The 20,563-nt window shown below is 34.7% G+C and overlaps 1 protein-coding gene across 2 annotated transcripts; it reads right to left on the reverse strand.

The window, feature by feature from the left end:
- Window positions 1-224: 224 nt before the first annotated feature.
- On the reverse strand, window positions 225-16,019 carry LOC140878846 (protein MICRORCHIDIA 6-like). 2 transcript variants are annotated; one of them, XM_073282488.1, is made up of 21 exons: window positions 15,778-16,019; window positions 15,223-15,263; window positions 10,228-10,542; window positions 9,952-10,017; window positions 9,811-9,845; window positions 7,777-7,855; window positions 7,558-7,647; window positions 7,417-7,489; window positions 5,486-5,564; window positions 4,388-4,516; window positions 4,155-4,253; window positions 3,921-4,019; window positions 3,629-3,766; window positions 3,357-3,449; window positions 2,645-2,696; window positions 2,445-2,556; window positions 1,947-2,131; window positions 1,716-1,828; window positions 1,291-1,370; window positions 1,091-1,133; window positions 225-460 (listed from the first exon to the last, which is right to left on the reverse strand). In XM_073282488.1, the coding sequence occupies exons 3-21, from the start codon at window positions 10,532-10,534 to the stop codon at window positions 350-352; spliced, it is 1,983 nt and encodes a 660-aa protein (XP_073138589.1). In that variant the 5' UTR covers window positions 10,535-10,542; window positions 15,223-15,263; window positions 15,778-16,019; the 3' UTR covers window positions 225-349. The 2 variants fall into 2 exon arrangements, 1 of the variants encoding a protein (XP_073138589.1); XR_012149359.1 differs by lacking the exons at window positions 225-460; window positions 1,091-1,133; window positions 1,291-1,370 and having other exon boundaries at window positions 1,947-2,139.
- Window positions 16,020-20,563: the final 4,544 nt, after the last annotated feature.

A 20,563-nucleotide genomic window follows, 5' to 3' on the forward strand; every position in this document is an offset into this window, starting at 1 on the left:
ATGCTGTATTTGTTTTCAGGGCATCAACCAAAAGTTTTATTCTCAAGATGTTAGGAAACTTGAGTTTTGAAGAATGTTTTTATGGACTTCGTTTTGAACCAAGAATTATATTTCACAATGCACGTGGTTTGGGGTCATGATATTTTCTTCGCAAAACCAGAAATGGAGTTTTTTTTATGAAATACTCAGAAACCAGTGACAAGAAAACAAATAACTTTTATGCATATTTTGAAAATAGCAGCACTAAATGACCAAGAAATGATGAAAACAAAATTAGAAGTTAATACAGACGGGGAGATTGGAAGAAAAAAAAATTGGAAAGAAAACATTTCTGAAAAAATAGGCTGGTCTATGTTAGACGATTATTTTCCCTTTTAACCCTCTCCAAAAATTTAGATTCAAGCAGCAGCCGGCCATACTCCCTTTTTGCTTCCTGTATCTCTGCCCTAAGACGCGTTACCTGCATTCACACGCACAAAAAATTTTGATTTTCACCGCTGATGAAAGAAGACACAATATGAATAATTAAAAAAAAAAAAAAAAAAAAAAAAAAGACCAAAGACCTTTTAGAAGTTAACAGCCAAGCAAACGACCCTTATCGTTTTGCTCAATCATTTCAGAGTCATTAGGGGCAGGCTTTTTGAAGGTTGGACTCTACGATCCAAATTGGTTCGCTATTTTCATATACCGTCGTGTAAATTGTGTGAATTTGGACTTTACGCCCCATATTACTGCGTTACTTGAACCTAAATATACGGATGCTGTTTTTAACTTAATTACACATACACACACTATCGTAGAAGCATAGCCAAAGCAACTCTGACATTTTTCACTAAAAAACACCCCATCCCACATGCTCATGTGAGTCTCCGTGTGCATACACATTAATTTCTTGATTCTCATTTCTCACAAACTAACCTTCTTCATAACTAATTCCCCATAAATTATTTCAGAAATGGATGTGCAATTGGGATTCCACAAAATTAAATACAGAGCTCAAGTGAAGTTGAACACGCACCCAATCCCCACAAAAAAAGAGGCAATGAAGGTTAAAGGCTTAAGGCAATTGGCACTCGGTGATTTGGCATACCTTGACATTGAGTTCTTCCTCAGACTTCTCATATTCTTCACATCTGTTATTTTAAAAGAAAGGCAAGAGTAAGGACTAAGAGTGTAAATCATAGGTCCCAGTAGATTTTGGTTGGCTTCACTTCGCCACTTGGTGTTAAGCTTAGTGAGGTAAAATTCCTAGGTATTTCATTAAAGCAATCAAACAACATTTATACTTACTGTGCAAGGCGCTTTTGATTTTCTTGAATTATGTTGACAGCCTCCTGGGGTTCCAAAATGTTTGTAGGAGCAACAGAATGCTACAAAAAAAGGAGGTAAAAGTTGGCAAGATATTTCCTCATAAAAAATATGAAGAGTGACAGATGAATAATGTAAAACAGGTCAACATAATCGAAGCTTTCACTAAATTTGGTATTTTTATGTGAACTTCCAAATATAACCCTCATATAAAGCCATTTTGCTATCTAATTCCCAACAAATTAATCCGCGTTCCCACTTACCTCCTTTCCACAACTCCAATATTTTCTCCCTCAACTGTTCTATCCAATTTAATTGTTCAATTAAATACGTGTTCAAATAATTTCTTTGATCCAGATTTTTCTATGATGGCCATAGATGACTAAAAGCATTCAACATGCGCATACCTGTACACGTTGACCATGCACAACAGAAGCTGTCCTGGGCCCTTTCACAGCCATCTTTTTTTCCCTTTCAGATTCAACTGCGCGATCGTCCCCTTTCCTTTTCAGAAACACTCCTGTGCAATCAAAATGCAAGACATCTTCAAGTTAGGCACAAGCATGACCATCTTCAGAGTTTTTTTCCCTCTACCTTCAAGATCGAGCATCACCATATATTGAGTTCTAAAACCTTACCATGATTTGGTGCCATGTGATTCAAAGAGGCATTTACTTCATGTCCAGCAGCTACAAAGGAATCTTTACCCGACAAAATAGGTTGATACATGCCACGATCTTGTGTCGAATCAGAAGAGAACTGTGCAATTGCTGGACGGGGTTGTTTCTTAGGTTGGTAACCAATATATCCACAATGATAATCCCTGTCAAACTTCAAGAATGTTCATAAGCCCAAATGAATCTCATCTTTCTCCCATAGCCATAAGCAACATTAACGACCAAATCTTGAATTCTTCAAGATGCGATACAACCACTGTAAATGACAACATATAGTATGGATAACAGAGACAAACAGGAGAACATATTCTTTTTCTTAAAGAATCACATTATTTGTGAAAAAGTAGCAGATGTACATATACTTCTCAACTCGTTTTGTTCCAAGTGCTGAAGATGAGTTAAAAGCCAATACTATCTAATAAAACAACTCCACCAAGTTTTCTCAAGCCAATCACTTACCAATATTCCTGAGTCATTTCTTTCAAGCGAGTTTCAAGCTTTTGGAAAACTGGAGTTCTCTCAAATTCTTGTTTATTGTGAGTCGGCTCGATGAAATTCGCTTCCAAAACACCTGCCACACCCTATAGCAAGTCAGGTGACAGAAACCTGGCACAATAAGATCAAATATGGCAAGAAGCAACAGGATACAAAACACTTACCCACAACACCTCTGCCTCTGCTGCAGGCATAGCTTACAACATGCCAAAATGGCTGCAAAAGCAAAGAATATGAGATGCATGTGTAAGATGCATGCATTAATAAACACCTAAGAGAATTCTTTGCATGTGTCTGGTTGATTTTTCTAGCTACATAAATCTTTTTCATCTTTTGTGTGTTTGAGGGTGAGATTTGGGATGGAGACATACAAAAATAAATAAGATAAGATAATTGCCATCATAATTCATAATTTCATATTATATAATTGCTATATGGTTTTTGTCCACAAGGTGAAAGTACATTCTCAATCAAACAGAATTGGACAAAAGAAGATTTCTCAAGTCATTCAAAAGGCAGAATCAACATCTTCGAAAGATATTAACAAAAGCTTCAACACATATACATAACGTCAAGCATGTAAGCTCGCATGCGTTCATTTCATCAGAAAGCATCATCCCTGGAATTTGATGTTGCTCTGATTTCACTGTGGCCTACTATTGGATGTTAGGATGACTAGTGTGCAGAATTATAATCGCAAAATTAGTGAGCCAAGTAATGTGTGTTACATGACAAAATATTGACCGATCAATCATTCTCTTGTTCAAAAAAATACAGTTTATTTTCCAAAAAGGTTCTTTTCACAAGACATACCAGGAGTATTCTCTGATGTATTATACAACTGGCAAAGAACAAAATTAGCTGAAATATATTTACCAATATCAATCTATTCTTGTGGTAAACATTGAAGCCATGGATATTCACATTCGGAGCTTCCTTCAGAAACCCAACTGTCGTAACAACCTGGCCCTGCATTCATAAACAAAGAATTGTTGTCTCATCAAGTTCAACAATATCAAAGTCCAAAAAAAAAACCAGAAAGGTTGTGCCCAATTGTTTCAATGAACTGCCTTCAATGTATATGGGCATTGACATAGATATGATGATTTTCTCCCCCTAATAATGAGTACAATGAAAGTTTTCCCAACCTCGACATTCTGTGGCTTATACAATATGAACTCGGGAAATTTGAGATCATTCGCAATGCTGTGATAAATAACAACTCGTCGGCGCAATAATATGAAGAAGTTCTGTGGAATTCTCAAGTATAAGATTGATAAATATGCCTGCAGGGGTGAGAAAACAAAGGCATGAAATAGGTTAAGCCATGCTATCAACACATTACAATTACAATGAGTAAAATAACAAAGCATTTAATAGGTTAAGCCATGTTATCGAGACGTTACAAAGAGTAAAATATTTCACAACACCCAAACATACCCGGAGTGAACAGCGAAGACGATTAGCCAGATGTTGTTCACTTAATGCCATCCGATGATGCATTTTTGTGTTGGTTTCCTTAGCAGCTATGCAAATGTCCTTGACAGCATTGAACACGGTAAAGATCAACATTAAACTTACAAAATATGACCACTCCTGGAGAGGGAACAAAAACCCCCCCAATTGATTAGAGCACAAGATATGATTATAATCGATTTCAGAGTAAACATGAACCTCTGGATCAGACTCAAAATCGAGCTCGATTTTTCCTTGATCATCATGCCATAGATTGTAGATTATTATCCTGGTCCCATGAAGACCAACATCGTCACACTGTTCAACAGAGAAAAAATAGAAGATACTGAACCATGGTTATAAATAATAGCACTTTATATATATATATATATAGAGAGAGAGAGAGAGGGAGAGAAAGAGAGGGAAACTAGCCCCCCGAAAGCTAGGCGTACCTGCTTCAGAAGTTCAGCTTCTGTGGAAAATGGAGACCACTGCAACAAAATGGAAAGATTATTCTGATGATGTCGTTCATTGTGCAATGAATTCCAAGTGCCATTTTGGGAGTCAAACTGATAATCAACCTGCACAAATGTAAATAGATGCTGAGACCTTTCAGGCATATCCAGCATGTATTACCTTTTTTTAATATATAAGAAATTCGAATGTTATTATTATGTATAGAAATATGGAAGATAATTACAAGTGTGAACTATCCATCCAGCATGTGTTACTATCTTATCTTAGGGGGAAAAAAAAAAAAAAGAAGACAAACGAAAAAGAAAAACATTCCTCGATGCGAACAGTAATGTTAATATTGATTACCGAGAAACAAGGAGAAAAAACCACAAGATTCAGCAACACTTCATGAACTTAACATTAAGGATACGCCTACTATGATTTCACAGCAACAAAAATGATTTCAGCGCCTGAAGAAATTTAAAAAATAAACATGAAGCCGAGCTGGCTACGAACGTTTTGGAAGCTTTAGATGTTATTTGTTTATGATCTTCTACAAATTTTTATTTCAGGAGTTGCTATTGTGAATATCTGTCTGCCTAAACCTTTTCTCAAGAACTTTTTCCTCGATTTTTCCAGAACACTGTATAACTGCACACACCAAATCTATAAATAAACTAATTTCTCACCAATTCTTTTTTGTCTCCATTTTTCCAACAATTAAAGGACAAGACATGACGCAAATCCATTACCAATCATATCAACTTCTCAAAAAAACTAAAATTAAAAGGGGTGGTTGTGGGGGTGGGGGTTAAAAGAGGTAAAGGCCATGATGTTCTTGTTTTCTTCATTGCAGATTAAAGGACTTGTCCACCGTCATACGTTTCAACCAAGAAACAGGTGGTAACACACGTGAGATGTTTGGCAGAATGCAGAAAAAATATTGCTCATAAAGGAAAATTCTAAAAATAAAAACAGAGAAAAATATTTTCAATTTTCTATTCACCAGTTTTACTGCCAGTTGCAAATAAAAAGAACCAAAACTGTGAGCTAAAACAATCTGTATACAAAATTAGACCAGGACAAAACCTCACCATGGGAACCACTATTCTGTCATGCCTTGTTTGCATTAAAAAAGTATATGACAGAAGACCAACACTTTGTGTCGAATTCCTGGTCACAAATAAGGAAAGGTTATACATATAAATAAGGTCAAATTAGGATTCAGGAAAGAAATATAACTTTAGTACGAAAATCGAACAACCTAATTGTCGAAGTTAGAATGAATCAAAACTTAATTCAAAATTTGGACTACTTGCAAGAATATTTGCACATTGGAATTGGGAAAAAAAAAAGGGGGATAAAATTGAAGTAAAATAATACAACTTATTTTGACAAGAGTGAGGAAATTTTCTGTATAAGATGTGCAACAAAACACTAGCATTTGTAATAACCCAAATTAAGGGTCTATTGTTACTACATTAACCCCATAGCTATTAAGGCCCAAAGCGTACTAGGACACATAAGTGCAGTAGAGCCTAGATGGCCAGATTCAAGGCGCAAGTCAAAGCATGTAACATATCGAAGTGAAGCACTCAAAGAAATTGTATTTATAAAATTTAGATTTAGTAAGAAAATTATATCACATAGTAAATAATATTTAATTTACAAGTCACTATCCAATAATAAAATGAATATTCTTCGTTGTAAAAGCAAAGGTATGATTTTAATTTAGATTATTTTTTTAAATATAAGAAATGAGATCATATCATATTATATATATATTAAAAAAATCATGTAATAATTACAAAAGGCGAATAAGTTATCCACATACGGAACCTTTGGAACCCATTATATATCAACAATATATTAAGCTCCAATCTCGGATTAAGTCTAAAGTCGAGAACATAGTAAACTCTTTATGATTCTTAATCCACGTAGAAGCCCGCAACCTGATCTTTTCCCAACACATCTTCCGATTCCGCTTTATCTTCAAAATCTCCCGATTTTAAATTAGATTCACATAGATATACAATAATTTCACTTTTTTTGTCTAGAAAACAAAATTATATTAATAAAGATATAAACGATATTAATTACAAAATTGGACCTTTGCCAAAGGCCCATGCAAGAAGGTAACAACCGGAGTCAACTTAGCATAAAATAAGACTCCAATCCCTGTACAACGTTCTAACCGAAAAGTTTTTGAATTTTGCATCTTTCAAAATCCAGAAGGGAACCAAGAATTTTATCTTGTCAAAGCAATCACCAACCGAGTCTTCTCGGTCTGTGGCGAATAGATAGCTAGTTATCTCAGGGATACCCAAACTAGACCCAACCCCGTCAAAGTCTGAACCAAAGAAAACTCATAAAACAATAAAAGGACAATGGCGCATTGAAGAGTTGTCCTCGTTATGTCTAGGACACAAATGCCGATCCTTCTCGTGTCTTGAGCCTAGAAGCACACCTTGTGCTTTTAATAACTAGGATCAACCCCTTATTTATTTCTGGATTTTCAAGAACCCAACACATCACAATAAGTAACATTTAACACACTCCATTCCAATAACCTCCTCACATCTAAGAACAAGACAATCGATGGTAAATTGATATCAGTATCGAAGATCCCTCCAGTTGATGTCTCCAACAAGGACAGTTCCAAAGTTATGTGGCTCGTTCACCCGCACAAGCACAATTCATCAGTTTTTCGACGAATTCATAACCGAAATCTAGGTACTTAATCCATTATTTTCACAAATATGAGGCAATCAGAAACATTTCAAGTGTATATGAATACCTCAAGTACGTCTCAATAGAACATACACAGAATGCAAACTAACTGAGAGCTCACAAATAAATAGATCTGTATCATAAATACCATATACAAATATCTCAAGTACGTCTCAATAGAACATTACACAGAATGCAAACTAATTTGAGAACTCACAAATAAATAGATGTGCATTATAAATACCACTGACCAAAACAACAAGAAAATGACCAAAAAAACAAGAAAAAGAGCAACCTGTCCTTGCGGCGAGTGAAGACAACAACATCAGCACCAAGTCTCATTGAACTGGTCTTGAATCCATTTCCATCTGAAAGGCTAGAAGTCAACTTCTTTCCAGGATCCATATAGATAATAAACCTTATTTTTCACACTTACACTGTCCAATAGTGATTTTTGACTTCTTATCTGAAAAACCAAAACTCATGCAACGGCGCATTGCTTCTGGGCTCATTCCACCACCATCATCTAATAGCAAAATCACCACGGTTTACAATTATGTGACTTTAATTTATCAATCACAGAATGTTAATTAGAAGCATAACCAACTGACTTAGATTTATATCTTATTTGATGGATGGAAGCAAAAATAAGTACCTTGAATAAGCAATGCTGGTTTTCCATCCCTTGGGTTTGAGGTTTTATCTATGACGACAAAGGTGGCCCCGTTGTGCACCTACCAATCGATGAGACAAACGTGAATATCAAACCAGCTAAAGCATAAGCACTCGCACAAACAGGATCCAGAACTTGCTGTAAGTTTGTAACCTTAATCCCTCAAAAGATATCATATCCTATCCGAAATAAAACTCAATCCACAACCCCCGTAAATGCTAAATACAATTGATTTTTACCAGTAAGAAACGAAATACAGGGGAATCAAATGTTAATTGTAACCTTCATATCAATGTTTTTATAACCGGACCGGCAATCGACAGTAAACCCTTAAGGTCCTACCAGTCCAACTGTTTCATCTAGATGGTGGAACCGGAAAACTGTTATATTGTATAAAATAATAACATAATACAGTAATTCATATATTTTAAATTTTAAAAACTTAAGACATGTATATCTATTATCGATTATTCTATTGTTATTATTTATTATTTATTTTATTATCTATAAATATGCAGTTTTCATAGTAAATTTCTTCTTATACCCCTCGTTTTCTTCATATTATGTGTTAATGAAACTTCCTCATCTTCTTCTTTCTTAATCCACCATTAATTTAAATATATTATCTAAATTTTTTACTCATGTTTTCAATGGTTAATTATCTACGTGCAACGCACATGCACATTCTTATATGTATATTTATATATATAGAGAGAGTTTTATTATGCTGCCCAACAACTATGCTCAACTCCGTGTCCACCATGTATAATAAGTGAGTTGACCAGTACAATAAGTGAGTTGACTTGTACATGCTGGGCACGAAGTTGGGCATAGTTGTTGGGCAGCATAACAAAATTCATATATATATATATATATAAATACTAAAAACATCAAATATATATTTTAAACAAAAAGTAATCAAAATAAGCTCAAACAATACTAAAATAATATTTTTAAACCAAAAATAAAATTTTTATTTTAAAATTTTAAATAGTGGAAATATTTTTTTTGGAAGAAAATTATGAAAAAAAATTTATAACAAAAAATTAAAAAAAATAGATGAACCGGTCCGACTGGTTCTTAACTGGGTTTGACCTGTTCCAACGGTTTGACCAGTCAAACGTTTAAGGGTATTTAGTTTCCTTTGTTTATTGTGAGGCATATCTCATTTCAAGATTCATCAACTGACTTCACTCGAATCCTATTTCCGGTCAACTTAATTTATTTTATTTAATTTCTTTAGTTAGCATAACTCTAACTATTACTCTTAAACAAATTATCTTGTTTTCACCTAGGATCTTTGCTAAAGAAAGCGAGTTCCAAATAAAATAGAATTTTTCAAAATTTTGATTTATAAATTTCGATTTTATTAGAAATAGAATCAGGAGATATATATATATATATATAATAAAAACATCAAATATATTTTAAACAAAAAATAATCAAAATAAGCTCAAACAATACTAAAATTATATTTTTAAACCAACAATAAATGTTTTAAGTTTTAAATAGTGGACATAATTTTTTCTGGAAGAAAATTATGAAAAAATCAATCATAGAAAAATTTTAAAAAAAATAGGTAAACCAGTCGGACCAGTCAAAGCCAGTCCGACTGGTTCTTAACCAGGTTTGACCGGTTCCGAACAGTTTGACCATTCAAACGGTTTTAGGCATGGTCCAGACCAGACCTGTAACCGCTTCACGATCGAACTAGCCAGTCCGTTTTTTAGAAAATTGCTTTGGATATTTGTCCCTCACTTTGCTAATAAAGGAGATTCCACACCAAGGCAATTTTGATTCAAATAAAATCCATACGTCACCATGGCAAGGAACAATATATCCTCATCAAAAATTATATTAAACAAAAGTTTCACATGTCTAACCATGAAGCTAGTAAGAGCCTAAGAGTGCAATGACAAATGATGACAAGGTTTATCTTTACATCACCCTCTCATAATAAAAGGCAAACATGTAAAAAGAAGGAAGAGAAGCAATAAAAGGTTAATGGAATATCACCTCATCCACAACATTATCGATCAATTCTGCTATAGCTGTAAAAATTGAAGAAGTAGAAAATATATAAAAAAGATATACTTGCAGCCATATCCAATATGATATCTTCAAGTCAAACTGGGAAACAACACAAGTAGTGCATACCACCAAACACCCATTTATGTGAAGTTGCATTTGAGTGAAGAAACTTGGGGTGAATATGAAGATAACCTGTTCCAGTTGAAAATCAAAGAGCACATTTCAGACTATGAATAGTTGAAAAACAATTAATGGTGGCAAGGATAAGAAATTGATAGAACCACGATCAAAATTTTAAACGCAGATACAGCAAAACACTTGTTTGGTAATGGTTTATGTCTAAGTTCAAAATTAGAATGTCAAAAATCAAATCAAATATCAAAAAAAGTAGAAACATAACACCTCCACAGGTAGGCGGCGTGGTGGACATGGAATTAAGCGTCTCATCATAGTTTCCAGCATTCCAAAACTGTCTACTAATGGGTGCTGGAGTTATTGATGATGTGGAGCAAAGCGTCGAATCATCAATTGAAGACAGCCCATTATCCCAGATATGTGAGCCATTGTGTTCAGTATTTAAAGCATCGAACCTACTATTCTCTTGTGATTGCAAAGAAATTATAACCAAATTTTGCTCCAACTTAACAGCTTTCTGATCTACCTCTCGAAGACCATGGATGCTACTTAAATTGACACCAGTAGTGCTCATTTCGGAGACTGGAAGGAAATGGAACATGTCGGTGAGTTATCAGACCAAAAAAGGACTACAGGTTTATTTTTAAAATATACAACATTGCATGAGTTGAAAATGAATTTTCAGAGAATAAATAAAGGTGACATAATAAGCTTTGAACAACTATTGTGCAGTAAACTTTGGATAAACTTTGCCCGTCCATGGAATGCACCGACAACCTTCCTTTTATCTAATTGCTCAGAGCGGGGAAAAACTCCAATCACTCACTGGACAGCCTTATAGACCCTCGTTTCAACAAACAACTTGTAGTCATTTGAATTCCATCTCACGCATACAAGCATAACAAACATCATGTGATGCAAATAACAGTCTTTATGGTTTTTTCATTCACTCGAAGCACCTAAGATCATGGATGGACATGATTTTCTTGCACCAAGCATTTGCTTAGCACTATTTTAGGTCAGTACAAAACATGTTAAAACATCTTGGTCATCAGATAAACACGTTCTGACACACCGAAAACTTGGGTTTACTTCCCCTTCATGCAAAACCACCTAACGACTCTGATTCTATTCAACAATACCTAGGAGCTCTGAGAAACCCACAATCATTGTGCATGAGTTGGATCATGAATGATGAAACTAACGAATGGCTTCTCTATTAAGGGTGGGTGTACACTGTGGGCAAAGCTGGGCTTTTGCCCATTGGGTAATAAACCAGTGTATAATTTTAAAATGATCCAAATATATCTTAAATTATACTTACTTAATATTGGAGAACTAAGCCAAAAATTTTAACAGTTTAACCCATAATTTTTTGATGGTCCAAATATAAATTACCTATGCCTAATATTGAGTAGATATCTTTTTCGTCTCTCACAAATAGGCAATTTTTTGTATTTTATTTAATATTTTAGAGAAATTATTTTCTTTGATAAAATTTGGGTGTAACTATATTTCTTTTATGGGAAAAAGATATCATATTGATAAAGATATAAATTATATTAATTACAAAAAGCTGACTAGAGGTCCATGCGAGATGAAGTAAAAACCAGAGTCATCTTAGCATCAAAATAAAACTTCAATCCCTATACATGTTTGATGTTTGTAACTGGAAAATTTTTGAACTTCATATTCTTCGAATTCCAGTCACAGAACCGGGAACCTGAATTTTATCATGTTCCAGCAATCATCAACCCAGTCTTCTTCATTGTCGAAAATCCTTGTATTTCTCTCCAACCAAACCAAGCCAACATATACAATGTACTACCACCACAAAAAATTATACGACTCCTACCTAGATCATGACTAAGATCTGCTTTGAATAAGTCCCTAGCTGATCTCAGAGATACCCAAACCATGCCCAACTCGGCCAAAGTTTTTAACCAAAGAAAACTCGTAAAAGGACAATGAATGAGTAAATGGCCATGTGTCCCACCACTTGCCTACACAACACAGATCAACTTGGGCAAAGTGAACAGTGGGAAACCCTTTTCACATCATCTCGCAAGTCGACGCGATCGACGCTTTCCAAATAGTATGAAAAAGAGGAAATGAAGGATAAGGATTATCCGAGAAAAAAAAATTCAAAGAAAGATTTTAGTGGAAAAAAGAAGCCCTGATGACTCTCGAACCCACTTCCTAATAGCACCAACTTCTTCAATCAAACCTATCGGTCCACCGACCCCAGCAAAACGCACGATTCGATCACCTCATCATCAACAAACACTCAAATCATTTAGCTCTTCATCCCTCAAATCCCGAAGAAAGTGCAAATTCCAAGTGATAGCGAAAGAATTGGACGTATCAAACGGAGCAAAGGGGGAAATAGGTTGATCATGAACCACAAAGATGGGAAAAGTTCCTGAAAAGCCGGACAAAACTCTAGCCTTGTGCGGTGTACAAGAGAAAAAATTCACCTAACGTTGTTTTCCTAGTCCGATCTGGCTTGATTATAAACATCATCACCTACCTTCGCCCACACCAAGGCCAGACACCCAACTCTAAACCAATTTTTGGCCTAGTCAAATCTCAAATCTTGAAAAATGGCTTATTTTGAGCTCAAGTTGGTTTGACTTAGAATCTGGATTTAGCTCGTTTAGTTGTCGAGTTACTAGGATTTAACAGGTATGTTGGTGGAGGGTAAAATTTCCATTGTTGTCGACTTGCCCTTTGTACCAACCGTCCAACCGCGTAATTGTGAGTGACAAGCATCGATTGTAGAAAACGTTGTCATTACATTCATGAGTGGTGAATCCCAAATGGCAATGACTAAGCCTAGATATGAAATATTGTGTATATGCAAATAGTGATTTTCAAATAGAGTTTTTTGCACCGAACCCTCTTATCAAATATTGAAAATACACATTTCTCACTTGTGAATTTTAATAAGCACCCCAGCACTAGACCTTTTATAACACTTGCACATTTTACCCTTTTGACGACGAATTTGTTAAACACGCGTTGTTTTTGCACCAAAATAACCATTTTTTCATAACATTAGGATTATGATACGAAAATTACCTTATATTAATGTAATAATTTTTATATCTACTCAAATATATCACCCACATCTGAATACACAATTTTTATTCACAAATACGCGTGACTTATTTCAGTAGATATGAAAAATACTACAGTAATATAATGACATTTTAGTACTATATAGACCTAATATTGTCAAAAAAATAGTTTCTTATGCACCGCAACAACGCGTGTTCAATAACTCGTCATGACAAGGGTAAAACATGCAACTATTACAAAATGTTAAAGACTGGGTGTCTATTAAAATTTCACATGAGAGAAGTCTGTATTTTTAATAATTCACAGGTGCGTTTGATGCAAAAAAAATTCTTTTCAAATATAATAAAGTGGATTCTTTAAGGTAGAAACATCCACATTCCAACCTATATAATTCTTATGTCATATTTTCTCACGCTTAGCTTAATTTTCCACTTCGATTATTCACTCATCTAGTCGAATGAGTTCCATCATTCCGAGAAAAACGTTTTCATGACTGTTTCTCAACCCAATCTATTGCATCGCTCGAGTTTTAACTATCACAACGCATGTGCATCATTTTAAAATTTAGTAATATATATAATTTAAGTATCAATGGTATAGAATGAGTGGTATCAGGTGAGGTTTATTGGGTTCTTGTAGTTAGGGTCAAGTACCCGACAAGTTCGGTAGCAAATAATACTAAACCGTACCCGAAAATAAATATTTTACCCGTTTTCGGGTAGCATCGACTACACGAAATTCTCAAATTAGCAAATCCCAAGCAGAAAAATGTTTTGACTCCAAATATATAAAAAAAATGCATCAAATAGAGGGAAAATGTCACAAATACATCGGTTCATTAGTCGAAACAAATTATCCCAAATATTGATAAGGAAAACAGCAAAATTGCGTAGTTCGTACCTGAAATTCTTAAATTAGCAAAATTTGTTCCTAATCAGAAAAGTTTGACTCCAAGTACTAAAAATCAGAAAAATTGCATAAAATTAGGAAAATGTCCCAAATCCATCGGTCCGTTAGTCAAAACAAATTCTCCCCATATATTAATTAAAAAACAGCAAAATTGTTCAAAATGATTGCATTAAAACCACATAATTTATCCTTAAATCATCAGTTTGAGAAAGAAACCGAGAGAGCAAAGCCGACAAAGAGATAGGGCTGAGAGCCAAGATTCGATCCATTACTTCAGGTTTATTGCCTACAGTGAATCGAGGTGAGAGAGACCGAGAGGAATAAGAGCCAAAAGACGGAGATCCCTAGAACCTGAAAGAAATGAAAACCCTAATAGTAGGCCGCACAATACGTTGTGCGGAAGATATATGAATTTCTATAATTTTATGAGTAGACGTGTAACTTTAATACACACACACATATAATAACTAACGGTGACGCACACGCATTGCGTGTGTAATGTAATTTTCATAATAAAATCATGTCTCGTGTGCTTATAATATAATAATATTTTTAAAATGTACATATTTGATTTTAATATGATATGTCATTTTTTGCAATTTGAAAATTTTGTGAATCTTTTTGTTATTTAAGGTTGGGCATAGCAAGAGACCAACTAAGATCTTCTTACTTAATATATGGTATAGATATATATAATATATTGCACATGGGTTGGGTACCCGATATCTGAACTAAAACACCCACCCCTACAATTGTATTTCATATATAATAAAGCAGTAATATAATTTGTATTAATTCAATATTGTTTGAGAATCGAATAGAGAAATTAAAATAGATTAACACTGAAACGTTGTGTGAAAAGATACAAACGAATCTAAGCATTTAAAAGGAAAACAACAAATATGGAGAAAAATACTATGCATAATTGGGTTGAGATTGGCCCAAGTCCCGATAGCTGCTAGCCATTGGAATAACAAAAGTGAAATGGGCTTGTTTTGATTCTGATTCTAAATTGGTTTACTGACTAATTACAAGTTAGTTTGGCACCAAGAGTTCCAACGGAGTCCAGTCAGGACACAAAGGGGACATTTTGGAGGTCCCAATTCTATAGATCTGGTTAGGCATCCCTTTAAAAGGACGTCGAATATAATAGCATCGCTTTAAACCGAATAAGTTCGATTGTCTAAACAAATTCTGACTAAAATTAATTGTAATTTAAAAATAAACAGTCGAAGGGATATGGAAGGGATATGAAAAGAAAGAGGGTAATACCTTAACATCAGGCATTATATTTGGCCCATGAAACCTTCATCCTACGAAAGAGTGGTGGGTGAGAGTATTTCTCCAATTGTCCATTTGAAATTAAAATAATGTATTTTTCAACCATATTTTGTCAGTCTAAGGTAGTGATAGGGACAGCTCCCTTAACAAAACTTTGAAAATATGTGAAATTTTGTTAAGAATAAGCTTAGAAGTGTTTTGTTAAGAATAAGCTTAGAAGTGTTTCTGGACGCTCTCCAAACACTGCCTAAATCATGCAGAGGTTAATCAACCATACAATTGACACATTCGACTTTTTTTTCTCAGAAACGTTAAAATCGTCAACTGAAAAGAGGGAAACTATCGATCCGTTATATTATTTTCAGTGACGAAAATAACAAAACAAAGAGATTCAACACTGCACTCCGCACTCGGCGGTCGGCAAACGAGCTTCAGGGCTCAAAACTTAAAATATCTCGACGGAAGTGAATACTCCGTATAATTGGATTTTTTTTTCCCCCGAAACCGTAGAATTGGATTTAAAACATCTAATTTCGAATCACTTACCAGTAAAACCCTAGATATCCGATGGGTAACGGTTCGCTGATGCGTCGGCTACTAACCGTTCGCTGGTTCAAGAGCGGGAGTTGACGGAGGAATCGAAACCCTTGGTGAAAAATAGAAAGGAGGGAAATATATATATATACACAGATCATCAATCAAAATAAGAAAGAAAGAGGGAAATCCCGGAATATTATTATATCATCATAACGCAATGCCCTTTCATTTGCCGCTATTCATGTTTTTGTTTCGTTGGCCGTGGGCCAGAAGGCAATCCGCAGATGGCGATTTTTACCTTATTTGAATAGTACATTCTTTGTTTCCAAAAAAAATATAAAAAAATAGTACATTCTTTTATTTCATTTTATAGGAAATTACTTGTTAGTTGTTTCTTAATAAAATTTCAAACACTAACTAAAACTCTGAAGTATTTGTTTTCTGTTTGGATAAAAAAAACTACGATACATTTGATTACATGTAATACAATTATAAGAAAAAATAAGTATATGTATGTTTGTATATTTTTCGTAATATTTCTAGTTAAATTTTATCCCTTTTTTTGTGGCTATATTTAACTGTAGAAATAATAGTGGTGACTGATTGCGTTACAATTTTCAAAATTTAAAGACTATGATTGAAATATTTAGGAAGTAAAAGTACTTTTAGTATGAACAAATAATATAAATATTAAAATGTCTCGAGATTATACTTCCAGTGCATTTTTGAATAAGTCCGATTCCATCTATTGAAAAATAGATTTAAAAAAAAATTGAGGAGAATCGAAAAAAACATATGCACATATTTTATATGAAATTATTATTGAAGAAATGTAACAGCTTGTGTTTTTCTTATAATTAATTGGCTTAGGTCGAATACCCACCCTAGACATTCCCGGACCTTGCATGAGGCGAGTGAGTCCACCGCCTCAAACTCAGGTCTAAGAGAGGGCACAAAAAAAAATACATGAACTATTATTAGTGTATGTGTGCAATAAAATTTTTTAAAATATCGTGATTTTTCCAAAAAAAAAAAAACAAGGTATTACTCTTGGGTTTCAAAACTTACACCACTCTCTTTTATTATTGATTCTCGAATTTCATCGACTTACGCGTTATTTTTATTTTTTTCTCTAATTTTTTTGATTTTTTTAGGAATGTATGTGATATTTTTTTATTCGCTAGCATGATTAGATACAGATCATACAGTATAAGAAATTTATTCAACTAATGCATTAATTTTCTTGAGTTTCGTATATTGTCAAATAATTGATGTTTTTGCTGATAAAATAGTAAAATATTATTTAAATGATTATTTATTACATTTTAGTTTTATTACTTAATGGCATTATAAAGTTTTTGAATATTATATGAATAAGACTATAGTATTTTATATATTTAATTTTCAAAAACTCTCTTTAATAATTTTTAAAAAGTTGAAAAATTATTGTTAAGTTCGACTCAGGCCCTAAAAATCATAGGTACGGCACTGACCCTAGATAGAATATAGGGTTTGCCAAGAATTTAATCGGTAATCACGACTGATTTTTTATAACATTTTTTTTTATCAAGGGACACCTCAATTTAAACTAGGAAAAAATGATTTGTAATCAACGCCTTGCCACTCGGTCATGCAGCCAAAATAATAAAAAGAAATATTCTCGGATTAATAAATTTTTATTACACTTGAAATTTTTATTTATTTTTTACTATTCTCATTTTGGTCAATTAACGATATGGTTTATGTTAGTTTTATTTTAAAAAAAAAACCAACAACAAAAACAACGACACTGAGGATTTGGTTCAGTGTGTTTCAAAATTAAAATTAAAATCCAAATGCAATATATCGTATATCTATCTTTTTAAAAAAAATAGTTGTTGCATCTTTTTTATGACAAGGGTTAACTCAAAGAGGACCTCATCTCACATGAGTCAGAGGTTCATTGGCTCATGCAATGTTAAATCGAGGGATGTGCGCGAGCGACAGAGACTTGAGGGAGAGAGCAACATGGCCAATCCCCAGAGCATACCCCACAATAGTTCAGCAGATAATATGTTCCACACGAGAATCGAACTCGCAACGCTGAATAATTTTTTCTCACGTCACCTCAGACCTTACCAGCTCGCTATGCCCCGTGAGCTTGTTGCATCTTTTTTATGTGATACGGTATGGATGATATCTCATCACTTATTGGTGATAATTTATAAAATCATTCTATCTCTAATCAACATTATATGATTCTTGAATTTTCGATTATTTGTGATTTATGAAATCACTTTATCTTTATTAACATCATCTGATTTTTGGATTTTAAAGTATTTTATTTTGATTCAGATTGTTGTAATTATTACTGTTTTAATTAACACCATAGTTTATAATATATATATATATATATATGCTTACTATTATTTATTATTACAAGAACAAAAGATTGGGGATTTTTCTTTTACGGGTGTTTCTATTTTTCGTTATATGACACACCTGAGCTTTAAACATGGGAAACAAAATATTCTAAAGGCTATGGATTTTTCGTCCACGGGTGTCTTTCTTTCTTTCTTTTTTTTTTTTCCCCTTTTTTTTACCATAAAGCTTGTAGTCTTGGTAAGCAATAGTAAGTTTTTTGTCGGCAGATCTACCAACCAACACAAAAAAATTAAATGCTCTCAAAACAAGAGGATGATGGGAATAATAATAAATAATGAAATGTACGAGCGAGTGAGCAATCACGTTTTTTCGTTCTATGGATATTTATCAAATATAGTACGTCGACTAAAGCTCAATATATTTATGGCTTCGTAGCAATGACATTGATGATGTCGGAATTTTATCTCGGGTTCGGTCTGGTAGAATGGATCCTTCAATTTTTTTATAGAGTAGGTCGGGTCGGGTATGACGGAACTGCACAAGCAACAGCTAGGTCAAAGGGACGCCGAAAGTGTTTTCGGCGTGACCCCTTCGATGCCTAAGTCAGTGTTTTGAAGGCAGAGGGTATGATTAATGCGAAAACTGGGAGATATAAGTGCGTAAAAGTGAGTAATGAATAATGAATAATAATGAATAATTACAACCATAACAGTACCTGTATTTATAGGAGAAAATAGAATAAGTTATCTAATCGAATTATAACATGTCCTGTACTGGGACTCTTCATCCATTGGACCGCCTTCAAGTTTATCCCCATCTCATGAATATTTGGAGATGGTCAAACTTATCCACAATGCATGTAAATCCGAGACTTAGAGAAGTCTATCCAGCCCATTAGGGCCCAGCTCTGGTCGGCCCATAAATAAAAGCCCAGTTCAAGTCAAGCCCTAACAGGTGTAAAACTGGGCTGGACCTTGCCTAATGATTATAATTCAATAATTGGGTCAACCCTCATAAACCCATAACGAACGGATTTGGGTTAAAATAATTTCACGGGGTATCAATAGTACCTCCCGAACTGGTCTAAAAGAAGAATGAGTTTAGACTAAGAATGGAGTCCGTTCCCCGCACTGTACATGTGTCCTTAGAACAGTCCAGCATTTTATTCATGCAATGTGTTTCTTTTGGACGGTCCAGATCAGGATCCGCGTGATGTGTTTTTCATGAACGGCTCAGATGTCCCCTGACGGTTCATTTATCGAAGCCAAAAACCCGACTTGTCCCGTCCCGAGCCGTAGATCCAGTAAAAAATCAACGGTCCAGATCGATTCACCATCTCTATATATATGAGTCGGTAAAAATTTTGTTTATTACCTTTTACTTTTGTACTGTTACACTGCAAGAATTTTGAGAGCCCTCCGACCTGGACTGCGCAATCCCGAGCTGCCTTTATCGTTTGTGTCAATCCCGGGCTACAACTCTCTCACCTGTAAGTCCTCCCGCCCTTACACTAGGTTGATTAACATGTCTTCCCCCGACGAAACTTCCGTTAAAGAAGTAGTATCTTTTATCGAAGCACCCAACTCTCCTTCTAACGACCCCGAGCCCTCTGATTCCAATAATCCAAGCTCCGAGCTGGATATATCGGAGACTCGTATAGAAAAGTTAAAGCGACTACACAAACTTAGGTCGGATGAGGCCCGTTTATCTGCTAAGGGTAGACAATGGTATGAGGTCTTGGCCTCCCACTTGAGCCCTGACCTGGGTCCTAGTATTAGAGAGAGATCGGGAATGCCTGAGGGCTATGAGCTCATAATCCCGGGCCGTAAAGACCGAGCTCACAAACCACCTACTGGTTTTTTAAGTTTCAGCATAGATCAAGTAATAATGGGTTTGAGATTTCCAATCCCGAGCTGCGTATCTCAGCTCTGTCAATATTTTTGTGTGTGCCCAAGTCAATTGTCCCCGAACTCGTTTAGTTCGATCTTATCCCTAGCTGTTCTATTTTGTTTTTTCAGAATTCCCTTAGACATAGGAAATTTTATTCAATTCCTTCAAATTAAAAAGACTGCCCCGGGCCGTTTTTACATTTCCATGCGACCTGAATACCCCTTTTTAAGGGGAAAGCCGAGCTCTCACAAAGGTTGGACCAATAGATATTTCTATGTTAAGCCTACCCAGTCCTGGGAGTGTCGAAGTAACTGGGATATGAATTTCACCACTCCTAACCCCCCAGCTCTACCATCCCATAATTTTACCAATTTTCTCAAGACCATGTCTGTTCAAATTTTTGACATCGAGAACCTGATCGGGGATGATCTGCTCTGCCATTACGGCTTCAGTGGGAAAGAAGTAGAGATCGAAGGGGATGTAGGTAGTACCCCTGTTCCCGTACTACCAATATTTAGACTAATTGAGAAACACAATTTAT

This window comes from Henckelia pumila, chromosome 1 (genome assembly GCF_033568475.1).
Source record: "Henckelia pumila isolate YLH828 chromosome 1, ASM3356847v2, whole genome shotgun sequence".
Classification (NCBI taxonomy): Eukaryota; Viridiplantae; Streptophyta; class Magnoliopsida; order Lamiales; family Gesneriaceae; genus Henckelia; species Henckelia pumila.

Coding starts and splice junctions, on each gene's coding strand:
- LOC140878846 (XM_073282488.1), bottom strand. CDS start 10,534: ATGAGCACTACTGGTGTCAATTTAAGTAGCATCCATGGTCTTCGAGAG. Junction 9,846..9,951: donor ACATAAATGGGTGTTTGGTG/GTATGCACTACT, acceptor CAATTTTTACAG/CTATAGCAGAATTGATCGAT. Junction 7,856..9,810: donor TCGATAATGTTGTGGATGAG/GTGATATTCCAT, acceptor ATCGATTGGTAG/GTGCACAACGGGGCCACCTT.